At 37.0% G+C, this 12,905-nt stretch overlaps 1 protein-coding gene across 3 annotated transcripts in view; it reads left to right on the forward strand.

Annotated features, from left to right (window-relative positions):
• LOC126419325 (lachesin-like) overlaps positions 1 to 12,905 on the forward strand; it is a 140,615-nt gene that overhangs the window by 49,355 nt on the left and 78,355 nt on the right. For 2 of the 3 annotated variants that reach the window (XM_050086509.1, XM_050086507.1), the window contains exon 2: positions 2,427 to 2,668. In XM_050086509.1, the coding sequence (XP_049942466.1) occupies positions 2,427 to 2,668 (242 nt within the window). The remainder of the gene's footprint in view (positions 1 to 2,426; positions 2,669 to 12,905) is intronic. The other variant, XM_050086508.1, reaches the window with a different exon arrangement.

A 12,905-nucleotide genomic window follows, 5' to 3' on the forward strand; every position in this document is an offset into this window, starting at 1 on the left:
TGAATAAAGATTCTTGATTCTATCATGCAGTAGTTTCTCTAAAACCTTGGAGAAACTTGTGAATAATGAGACTGACAAATATTTATCAGTATCTGCATTATCTCCATCACTGTACAATCATTTTACAACTGGATGTCTCATCTTACAAAATTGCTAAGGTGTATGGGATCCATACCACATAGGACTAACAGGGTATATCAAATGTATACAAAGATGGGTGGCATGAATTGTCATGGTTTTGTTAGAGAAATGTTGTAAACCCCGAATTTGAAAACACAGAATGTTAGATACCAATTATTCTATGAATGCCTACTTACAAAGTCTGAAGAACAACTATGAACTAAGTGAAGAATCTGAAGATATTCTTCGGCCCCTACATAACACTCCCATAGGAACTCTGAAGACAAGATTAGACTAATTGCAATATGGACAGAGTTGCTCTTCCAACATGCCACACTTGACTGGAGTGGGAAGAAACTGTGGTTCAGTTGCCTTCCTCTGGCCTCTGAACTGACTTACCCATCCTGTTATAGGCACCAACAGTTTAATGTAGGTTCTGGATCATGATGCAACTTAGCATTTTTCACATTAACAAATATTACCAGAGTTGAAAGAAGTGATGAGTGAGTGATAAAAATCCTAGGACTGACCTTTGTAGCCTATAACCTGACACTTAACCACTGAGCCACACAACACATAAATTTCAAACATCTTACATCATTTTATGTTATCAAACACTATTTATAGGTCAACAGATCCTATGAAGGTAGGTTGATTTTTCTTAACTCTTGTCCTTGTTATCAAATGCAGCATCATAACTGCCTCTGTGTTGCCTTTATTTTCCTGAAAGCAAACTGATTGTCGAACCTAATTTTTTCCCTATCTTCTGTACATTCTTCAATTCTTCTGTACATGTTTCCATGGTACATCATCGTCAATCTCAATACTAATGGCAAGTGCTTGATTTGAACACATTATCCTGTGCAGCTTCTCAATGCGGCCATTAACAACCTCATATCAGCTGCCATTTTGTTGACTGAGACATTCTCTATGTTTTGGTTTTTCTTTGTCTTTGTTTCCTGTGCACAACAGTGTGTGTTATAATATGTGAGCTATTCAGTATGCATTCTTGGTCAGAATATTTTCTACAAGGGAAGGAAGAAAAGAAGATTAGGGTGTAATGATTTCTTGATAATAAGATCATCAGAAATGCAACACAAGCTATATTTGGGTAAGTGTAAAGCAGGAAATCAGCTATTGCTTTTCTAATTAACCACGCTGATGTTCTCCTTATATGAAATGGAGAAACCACAGAAAATCTATATATGTATAGCCAAGCATTGATTTGGACTGTGCTCCTCACAAATGAAGAACATGTTCCTTAACTACAAATGCCCTCTCACTCAGTCATTTTGTACAGTTTTAGACGTTTTGATTGCTGCTCTATGTTAAGTTTTTATTGAGAAACGCCTCCTTACACTGGACAAATATTTATCTAGAAGTGCATTAAATTTACAATTTTATGATAATGGAAATTCCAGGATGAAACAATAAACATAAAAAATGAAAAAGGAACAAGGCAACAAATCATTCACTGGTGAAACGCACAAAAGGAAGCACTATTAAACAGCCAGAAAATTATAGAAGCTTTTAGGATTCTTTTTTTTTTTCGTTTCAGTCTTAAAGTAAACATTCTATTTTTTTAGAGAATGTTTGCAGTAAAGCTAGATAATGGCGAAAGATTAAAAGTTAATGTGATCTCCTGATTTATCTGTAAATATATTCATTTTCATTATTGATTTGCAGCTGAATGGTTACATGTCCATTTTTCATTCATAGTTTTTTAATTATTTGCAATTGATATTTAAGACATAATGTGCTTCACTCTATCTAATTCTCTCCAAGTCTATCTAAAGCTGACTTGTGAAATTATTAATAATTATGGTCTACTCATGGCAATGATTTCTTGACAGCAGTTCACCATGTGGAAATCAAGCTGATAGCCCTCAAAACAAACAAACATGGTGTCAGGAACAGATGATGCTAGTTCTTTGGTGTTAATAACATCTGTTGAAGATTACCAGTTTGTCATCAGAGTTTCATCGAAGTTCAGAAGCTCTTGGGAATCAAAGTATGACATTGGCCAGATTATAATCTGGTGCAAGGGGTGTAAATGTCAGAATATCTGTATGATAACATTTAGAGTACCAAAGCTAAGTGTCATTTTTAAACTTTATCAGTTTCCTGTAAGAGCCTGCTCAGTCATTATCACCTTGTTGTGTTGCTGACACCGTTCTTTTGATGAGCATAAGCTTGGTCTACAAATAACTACATTTTAAACAATGACATTTTTATACATTTCATACTTTTTCTTAGTTTATGTAATATAACATAAATGTCAAGGTGACTTTATTTTTTAATGACAGCTTCACCACACCAGGGAATCACAATACTTCATATATCAACAGATCAGACAGTAAATATTGGAGAAAGAGTACAATTAGACTGCAGAGTAAATAATGGAGGAAATTATTCAGTGATATGGTTGCATATTGATCCTAACAGTCCAGAGACTCCATTAATTATATCCAATGGCAGTTCACTTCTTACTCATAATGCACGATATTCTGTGGTAACTGATACAGCCACCTCAGAATACTGCCTGTTGGTAAGTACAGATATTTACTACCTGTTGATTTTACTTTACTTAGAGGCAACAGACTTTTAGTAACTACGGTTCAATCCTGTTTTAGAAAATATTTTCCAATATGGCATTACAATGTACTCACTAGTTAAGCATTACTCACTAGTTTAGCATTGCAGAAAACAAAACTGAATGGAGATTGTATGCAGAGTTTTTCTACATGTGAATGAAGTGTACCAATAGCTTCAGAATCCATTAAATGTTATATTAGTTCAACTATATACTAATAAATTTCTTGTGGATGCAAAAACCATAAAAAAAAGAAATGGGGAAGAGATAATTACAATTCATACTGTATGTGACAACAGATAGGACTTTCTAGGATGATAGCAAAAATTGACTGTAAGAGAGAGGCAGGGAGAGAAGAAAGAGAGTGCAAGTAGAGAGTAATGTGGGTGAAGTTGGTAATACTGTTGTAACACTGGCAGTGCAGTAAGTGTATCACTGCACAATTCATACAATAGCTATCAAATGACAAAAATTAATGTGAATGGAAGGAGAAGGCAGGAAAAACATGGAACCGGTGTTCCAGTGGAGATACAAAAAGGTGAGTGGCAAAGCTTTGGCAGCATAAGCTATTTATTAAGATAGACAAACTACTACAGATTTATGGCATGCTCTCCAAAGCCCTCTCCTCAAAGATAGCACACTTACGCACAGAACAAATATCGATTTTTTATGACGCTCTATGCCACAGATTAAAAAAAATCCCAGTTTGTTGGTTCAGGTGCAGAAACATACACACATTACATATGTAACCAAAAGAGACACAATGGCTAGATGCCATCATACGCAGAGGATCCAAGACTATGAAAACTACCGGCATTTTCCCACATGGATACTCGGCTATGGCCCAAACCAAAGTAACTACAAGGTGTTTGTGTGTGTATCCGCATGTGGAATTAATGACCTATGGAATCAGAAGACAGCTCTCCAAAGCGACTAGAGAAAGCTAAAGGGATGCAGCATGTGAGTCATGAACCACTGGATTGCAACTGGTCCAGCTCGGAAAGCCATAGCCCTTGCAAGTTACCTGCCCTAAGCTATGCACAGTGCTGACTCACCAGATTTGTCCTTGAATAGTCATTTTGAAGCAGTCCTCAGGTCCTTGTTCAAAGCACTGGCCCACAAATGAAAACAGTGCTTTATAAACAAAAGCACTGGTTCACACAAAAAGAGGAGCATTTGCATGGACTCAGCACTGAAAGTTCACCACTAGTGCACAATGGAGAAAGCCTACTCTTACTTGGATGGGAATTCCAGACATAAGCCCCAGAGGGCAGATTGGAGCAGTGGCAGGAAAGAGATTCCTGTTGGTAGGTGTCCACTGCAGCACAGGTGCTTTGGAGGGCAACTAGGTTCAACTGCGAGAAGAGAGTCCATTGATACAATGGTGACTCAAGATGAAAGTGCAAACTTCTCAAAAGAATTCCTAAATTTGCTCAATTTTCCCTGTATGCCTACACAAAAAAGCTTCTGAATAAAACCATAGAAGCAGAAATATTAACTGAAAAAGAAAGAGGCAAGTCAGTGTTCGTACCACAGATTTCACTCATTTCAGCTAACTTACCATTCAGTTCTATAACAGGCTCCAGTGTGACTATCAATAAAGCACAAGGGCAAACAGTCCAAATTTGTGGAGTAAATTTCAAACAATAATGTTTCTCACATGGTAAACTATACATAGAGTGTGCTCAACTACCACAAAATCTATTTGTATTTGCACATGAGTGCAAAATATCAAATGTAGTTTATAGCAATATGCTTTGAATAAGGTAGATGCTGCACAAATGAGATGATTAAATACACATTTTTCGTCAGTTCAGAAAACAAATGGGAAAAAAAAACTAAGTGGAGCTGGTCCTTTACATCTAGTAATTGAATACAAAAGTCTGTTACCAATTTTATGAAATGTTGATTACAAATTTCAGATACTTGTTTGGGACACTTACAAAACTTCTTCGTAATATTAACACTTTATACGAAATCCTTACCAGGCTTTATACATTGTTTTGGACTTGGTGTCTGCATTCACTATTAATGAATAGTTTTCATCTTTTAGACTTCATAAAATGCTTTGTAAGGGTTTTCAATCAATGGAAAATCTGGGATGTAGTAATAACTATATGAAAAGGATATCTTGCTACTCACCACTTGGAAGAGGCATTGAGTGGCAGACAGGCACATTGAAAAAAGGCTGTTAGATATTATTTCGCATCAGACATAGACAAAACACATTCACATATTCATATTCACATTCATGTGCTCTCTGCCTGTAGATGCCTCTATGTGGCGAGTAGCAGATTACACTGTCTGAAATAACTTCAGAAACAATGTTATTTGTAATTCTACTACAGGCATTTGTTATACAAATGGTCTAGACATCTCTGCTGAACCATTATTTACTGGTATTTTCTTATTGGTTCTGTACACCTACTTGCTGGACATGTAGTATGACAAGGTGGTTATAAACTCTTCACTTTTAGTATCAACACAGTAGTTGCAGTATACATCCTCCCACTTGACATTCTGAAGCAACTACATGAATTTACTTACATTATTTCTATTAACTACAAGTATTTTGTAAACTGAATGAGAATCATGTACCATGTTGTGGTTTTTAACTAGAAGAATGACTAAGCTAAAAAACAAGAAATGTGGTCATATAAACTTTTGGAGATTACAGTGTGTACACTGATGAAAAATCAGTAGCAAACAACTGAAGAATAAATTCTATTGTAATTGGATAGATAAAAAATCTACTCACTAAGCAATGGCAGGAGAACACACACATATAAAGGTATTGAAATCAGCAAGACTTTGGAGCCAATGGCTCCTTCTTCTGCAAGAAGGGTTGAAGGGGGAGGAAAAAGGGCGAAGGAAAAGAACTGGTGAGTTTTAGGAAATGGCAAGAGTTTGGTAAAGCTGCCTAGAATCCCATATCAGATGGGATGGGAAGGATAGAATGATTGTTGGGGACTGCACCAGACAAGATCTGGTTTTAATTAGACTGCAGAGTAAATAATGGAGGAAATTATTCAGTGATATGGTTGCATATTGATCCTAACAGTCCAGAGACTCCATTAATTATATCCAATGGCAGTTCACTTCTTACTCATAATGCACGATATTCTGTGGTAACTGATACAGCCACCTCAGAATACTGCCTGTTGGTAAGTACAGATATTTACTACCTGTTGATTTTACTTTACTTAGAGGCAACAGACTTTTAGTAACTACGGTTCAATCCTGTTTTAGAAAATATTTTCCAATATGGCATTACAATGTACTCACTAGTTAAGCATTACTCACTAGTTTAGCATTGCAGAAAACAAAACTGAATGGAGATTGTATGCAGAGTTTTTCTACATGTGAATGAAGTGTACCAATAGCTTCAGAATCCATTAAATGTTATATTAGTTCAACTATATACTAATAAATTTCTTGTGGATGCAAAAACCATAAAAAAAAGAAATGGGGAAGAGATAATTACAATTCATACTGTATGTGACAACAGATAGGACTTTCTAGGATGATAGCAAAAATTGACTGTAAGAGAGAGGCAGGGAGAGAAGAAAGAGAGTGCAAGTAGAGAGTAATGTGGGTGAAGTTGGTAATACTGTTGTAACACTGGCAGTGCAGTAAGTGTATCACTGCACAATTCATACAATAGCTATCAAATGACAAAAATTAATGTGAATGGAAGGAGAAGGCAGGAAAAACATGGAACCGGTGTTCCAGTGGAGATACAAAAAGGTGAGTGGCAAAGCTTTGGCAGCATAAGCTATTTATTAAGATAGACAAACTACTACAGATTTATGGCATGCTCTCCAAAGCCCTCTCCTCAAAGATAGCACACTTACGCACAGAACAAATATCGATTTTTTATGACGCTCTATGCCACAGATTAAAAAAAATCCCAGTTTGTTGGTTCAGGTGCAGAAACATACACACATTACATATGTAACCAAAAGAGACACAATGGCTAGATGCCATCATACGCAGAGGATCCAAGACTATGAAAACTACCGGCATTTTCCCACATGGATACTCGGCTATGGCCCAAACCAAAGTAACTACAAGGTGTTTGTGTGTGTATCCGCATGTGGAATTAATGACCTATGGAATCAGAAGACAGCTCTCCAAAGCGACTAGAGAAAGCTAAAGGGATGCAGCATGTGAGTCATGAACCACTGGATTGCAACTGGTCCAGCTCGGAAAGCCATAGCCCTTGCAAGTTACCTGCCCTAAGCTATGCACAGTGCTGACTCACCAGATTTGTCCTTGAATAGTCATTTTGAAGCAGTCCTCAGGTCCTTGTTCAAAGCACTGGCCCACAAATGAAAACAGTGCTTTATAAACAAAAGCACTGGTTCACACAAAAAGAGGAGCATTTGCATGGACTCAGCACTGAAAGTTCACCACTAGTGCACAATGGAGAAAGCCTACTCTTACTTGGATGGGAATTCCAGACATAAGCCCCAGAGGGCAGATTGGAGCAGTGGCAGGAAAGAGATTCCTGTTGGTAGGTGTCCACTGCAGCACAGGTGCTTTGGAGGGCAACTAGGTTCAACTGCGAGAAGAGAGTCCATTGATACAATGGTGACTCAAGATGAAAGTGCAAACTTCTCAAAAGAATTCCTAAATTTGCTCAATTTTCCCTGTATGCCTACACAAAAAAGCTTCTGAATAAAACCATAGAAGCAGAAATATTAACTGAAAAAGAAAGAGGCAAGTCAGTGTTCGTACCACAGATTTCACTCATTTCAGCTAACTTACCATTCAGTTCTATAACAGGCTCCAGTGTGACTATCAATAAAGCACAAGGGCAAACAGTCCAAATTTGTGGAGTAAATTTCAAACAATAATGTTTCTCACATGGTAAACTATACATAGAGTGTGCTCAACTACCACAAAATCTATTTGTATTTGCACATGAGTGCAAAATATCAAATGTAGTTTATAGCAATATGCTTTGAATAAGGTAGATGCTGCACAAATGAGATGATTAAATACACATTTTTCGTCAGTTCAGAAAACAAATGGGAAAAAAAAACTAAGTGGAGCTGGTCCTTTACATCTAGTAATTGAATACAAAAGTCTGTTACCAATTTTATGAAATGTTGATTACAAATTTCAGATACTTGTTTGGGACACTTACAAAACTTCTTCGTAATATTAACACTTTATACGAAATCCTTACCAGGCTTTATACATTGTTTTGGACTTGGTGTCTGCATTCACTATTAATGAATAGTTTTCATCTTTTAGACTTCATAAAATGCTTTGTAAGGGTTTTCAATCAATGGAAAATCTGGGATGTAGTAATAACTATATGAAAAGGATATCTTGCTACTCACCACTTGGAAGAGGCATTGAGTGGCAGACAGGCACATTGAAAAAAGGCTGTTAGATATTATTTCGCATCAGACATAGACAAAACACATTCACATATTCATATTCACATTCATGTGCTCTCTGCCTGTAGATGCCTCTATGTGGCGAGTAGCAGATTACACTGTCTGAAATAACTTCAGAAACAATGTTATTTGTAATTCTACTACAGGCATTTGTTATACAAATGGTCTAGACATCTCTGCTGAACCATTATTTACTGGTATTTTCTTATTGGTTCTGTACACCTACTTGCTGGACATGTAGTATGACAAGGTGGTTATAAACTCTTCACTTTTAGTATCAACACAGTAGTTGCAGTATACATCCTCCCACTTGACATTCTGAAGCAACTACATGAATTTACTTACATTATTTCTATTAACTACAAGTATTTTGTAAACTGAATGAGAATCATGTACCATGTTGTGGTTTTTAACTAGAAGAATGACTAAGCTAAAAAACAAGAAATGTGGTCATATAAACTTTTGGAGATTACAGTGTGTACACTGATGAAAAATCAGTAGCAAACAACTGAAGAATAAATTCTATTGTAATTGGATAGATAAAAAATCTACTCACTAAGCAATGGCAGGAGAACACACACATATAAAGGTATTGAAATCAGCAAGACTTTGGAGCCAATGGCTCCTTCTTCTGCAAGAAGGGTTGAAGGGGGAGGAAAAAGGGTGAAGGAAAAGAACTGGTGAGTTTTAGGAAATGGCAAGAGTTTGGTAAAGCTGCCTAGAATCCCATATCAGATGGGATGGGAAGGATAGAATGATTTTTGGGGACTGCACCAGACAAGATCTGGTTTTAATTAGACTGCAGAGTAAATAATGGAGGAAATTATTCAGTGATATGGTTGCATATTGATCCTAACAGTCCAGAGACTCCATTAATTATATCCAATGGCAGTTCACTTCTTACTCATAATGCACGATATTCTGTGGTAACTGATACAGCCACCTCAGAATACTGCCTGTTGGTAAGTACAGATATTTACTACCTGTTGATTTTACTTTACTTAGAGGCAACAGACTTTTAGTAACTACGGTTCAATCCTGTTTTAGAAAATATTTTCCAATATGGCATTACAATGTACTCACTAGTTAAGCATTACTCACTAGTTTAGCATTGCAGAAAACAAAACTGAATGGAGATTGTATGCAGAGTTTTTCTACATGTGAATGAAGTGTACCAATAGCTTCAGAATCCATTAAATGTTATATTAGTTCAACTATATACTAATAAATTTCTTGTGGATGCAAAAACCATAAAAAAAAGAAATGGGGAAGAGATAATTACAATTCATACTGTATGTGACAACAGATAGGACTTTCTAGGATGATAGCAAAAATTGACTGTAAGAGAGAGGCAGGGAGAGAAGAAAGAGAGGGCAAGTAGAGAGTAATGTGGGTGAAGTTGGTAATACTGTTGTAACACTGGCAGTGCAGTAAGTGTATCACTGCACAATTCATACAATAGCTATCAAATGACAAAAATTAATGTGAATGGAAGGAGAAGGCAGGAAAAACATGGAACCGGTGTTCCAGTGGAGATACAAAAAGGTGAGTGGCAAAGCTTTGGCAGCATAAGCTATTTATTAAGATAGACAAACTACTACAGATTTATGGCATGCTCTCCAAAGCCCTCTCCTCAAAGATAGCACACTTACGCACAGAACAAATATCGATTTTTTATGACGCTCTATGCCACAGATTAAAAAAAATCCCAGTTTGTTGGTTCAGGTGCAGAAACATACACACATTACATATGTAACCAAAAGAGACACAATGGCTAGATGCCATCATACGCAGAGGATCCAAGACTATGAAAACTACCGGCATTTTCCCACATGGATACTCGGCTATGGCCCAAACCAAAGTAACTACAAGGTGTTTGTGTGTGTATCCGCATGTGGAATTAATGACCTATGGAATCAGAAGACAGCTCTCCAAAGCGACTAGAGAAAGCTAAAGGGATGCAGCATGTGAGTCATGAACCACTGGATTGCAACTGGTCCAGCTCGGAAAGCCATAGCCCTTGCAAGTTACCTGCCCTAAGCTATGCACAGTGCTGACTCACCAGATTTGTCCTTGAATAGTCATTTTGAAGCAGTCCTCAGGTCCTTGTTCAAAGCACTGGCCCACAAATGAAAACAGTGCTTTATAAACAAAAGCACTGGTTCACACAAAAAGAGGAGCATTTGCATGGACTCAGCACTGAAAGTTCACCACTAGTGCACAATGGAGAAAGCCTACTCTTACTTGGATGGGAATTCCAGACATAAGCCCCAGAGGGCAGATTGGAGCAGTGGCAGGAAAGAGATTCCTGTTGGTAGGTGTCCACTGCAGCACAGGTGCTTTGGAGGGCAACTAGGTTCAACTGCGAGAAGAGAGTCCATTGATACAATGGTGACTCAAGATGAAAGTGCAAACTTCTCAAAAGAATTCCTAAATTTGCTCAATTTTCCCTGTATGCCTACACAAAAAAGCTTCTGAATAAAACCATAGAAGCAGAAATATTAACTGAAAAAGAAAGAGGCAAGTCAGTGTTCGTACCACAGATTTCACTCATTTCAGCTAACTTACCATTCAGTTCTATAACAGGCTCCAGTGTGACTATCAATAAAGCACAAGGGCAAACAGTCCAAATTTGTGGAGTAAATTTCAAACAATAATGTTTCTCACATGGTAAACTATACATAGAGTGTGCTCAACTACCACAAAATCTATTTGTATTTGCACATGAGTGCAAAATATCAAATGTAGTTTATAGCAATATGCTTTGAATAAGGTAGATGCTGCACAAATGAGATGATTAAATACACATTTTTCGTCAGTTCAGAAAACAAATGGGAAAAAAAAACTAAGTGGAGCTGGTCCTTTACATCTAGTAATTGAATACAAAAGTCTGTTACCAATTTTATGAAATGTTGATTACAAATTTCAGATACTTGTTTGGGACACTTACAAAACTTCTTCGTAATATTAACACTTTATACGAAATCCTTACCAGGCTTTATACATTGTTTTGGACTTGGTGTCTGCATTCACTATTAATGAATAGTTTTCATCTTTTAGACTTCATAAAATGCTTTGTAAGGGTTTTCAATCAATGGAAAATCTGGGATGTAGTAATAACTATATGAAAAGGATATCTTGCTACTCACCACTTGGAAGAGGCATTGAGTGGCAGACAGGCACATTGAAAAAAGGCTGTTAGATATTATTTCGCATCAGACATAGACAAAACACATTCACATATTCATATTCACATTCATGTGCTCTCTGCCTGTAGATGCCTCTATGTGGCGAGTAGCAGATTACACTGTCTGAAATAACTTCAGAAACAATGTTATTTGTAATTCTACTACAGGCATTTGTTATACAAATGGTCTAGACATCTCTGCTGAACCATTATTTACTGGTATTTTCTTATTGGTTCTGTACACCTACTTGCTGGACATGTAGTATGACAAGGTGGTTATAAACTCTTCACTTTTAGTATCAACACAGTAGTTGCAGTATACATCCTCCCACTTGACATTCTGAAGCAACTACATGAATTTACTTACATTATTTCTATTAACTACAAGTATTTTGTAAACTGAATGAGAATCATGTACCATGTTGTGGTTTTTAACTAGAAGAATGACTAAGCTAAAAAACAAGAAATGTGGTCATATAAACTTTTGGAGATTACAGTGTGTACACTGATGAAAAATCAGTAGCAAACAACTGAAGAATAAATTCTATTGTAATTGGATAGATAAAAAATCTACTCACTAAGCAATGGCAGGAGAACACACACATATAAAGGTATTGAAATCAGCAAGACTTTGGAGCCAATGGCTCCTTCTTCTGCAAGAAGGGTTGAAGGGGGAGGAAAAAGGGTGAAGGAAAAGAACTGGTGAGTTTTAGGAAATGGGAAGAGTTTGGTAAAGCTGCCTAGAATCCCATATCAGATGGGATGGGAAGGATAGAATGATTGTTGGGGACTGCACCAGACAAGATCTGGTTTTCAAATCTCATCCTGTGCAGTCCCCAACGAGCACTCGTTTCTTCTCATCCCATCTGGCAAGACACCTCTGACCCATTGTTCTGGGCAACTTTTCCAAACTCTTCCAATTTCCTAAACCAAACCAGTATTTTTCCTTCACCCCTCTTCCTTCCCCTTCAACCCTTATGCCAGAAGAAGGAGCCAATGACTCTGAAAGCTTTCAAATTTGAGTACATTTATATGTGTGTTCTCCTGCTGTCAGTTGGTAAGTAGCATTTTTGCCTATCCAATTCCACTGTATTTTCAAAAGTTGAAGAATAAGTTCTGGTAGCTCTTCAGGGTACTCTGCTGTTGGTGTTTTCCAGGTACTACTTAAAAAACGTAAGGCTGTAATTAACTCAAGGGTTGGTTTGACCTGTACAGTGATTTACAAGTCATGGTCCTATTGGAGGTGGTATGGCACTGCCTTTGTCTGACCAGTGGACTTACTTATTCAACCATTTAAAGGGAGACCATGGTGCAATTCTGCATGTTTTACTTTAAAAAATATTGCCTGGCATCTTACTACCATGCTGTCAATCTAAGTAGTAACACTTTTAAAACACTGAGTGGATTTTAAAATGTGACATATTTATGTGTAAGGCCTATATAAATACCAACGATGTCTGTATGTACTTTGAGAAAAAAAGTGACAGAGCTTCTCTTGCATCTTATAACGGCTGATCAATGTCTCGCTCTACAAAAACTCTTTAAATATGGCATCAGATTGGATGCAAAATTTAGCAATTATTGTAATAGTTTT

Source organism: Schistocerca serialis, chromosome 9 (genome assembly GCF_023864345.2).
Source record: "Schistocerca serialis cubense isolate TAMUIC-IGC-003099 chromosome 9, iqSchSeri2.2, whole genome shotgun sequence".
NCBI classification, from domain to species: Eukaryota; Metazoa; Arthropoda; class Insecta; order Orthoptera; family Acrididae; genus Schistocerca; species Schistocerca serialis.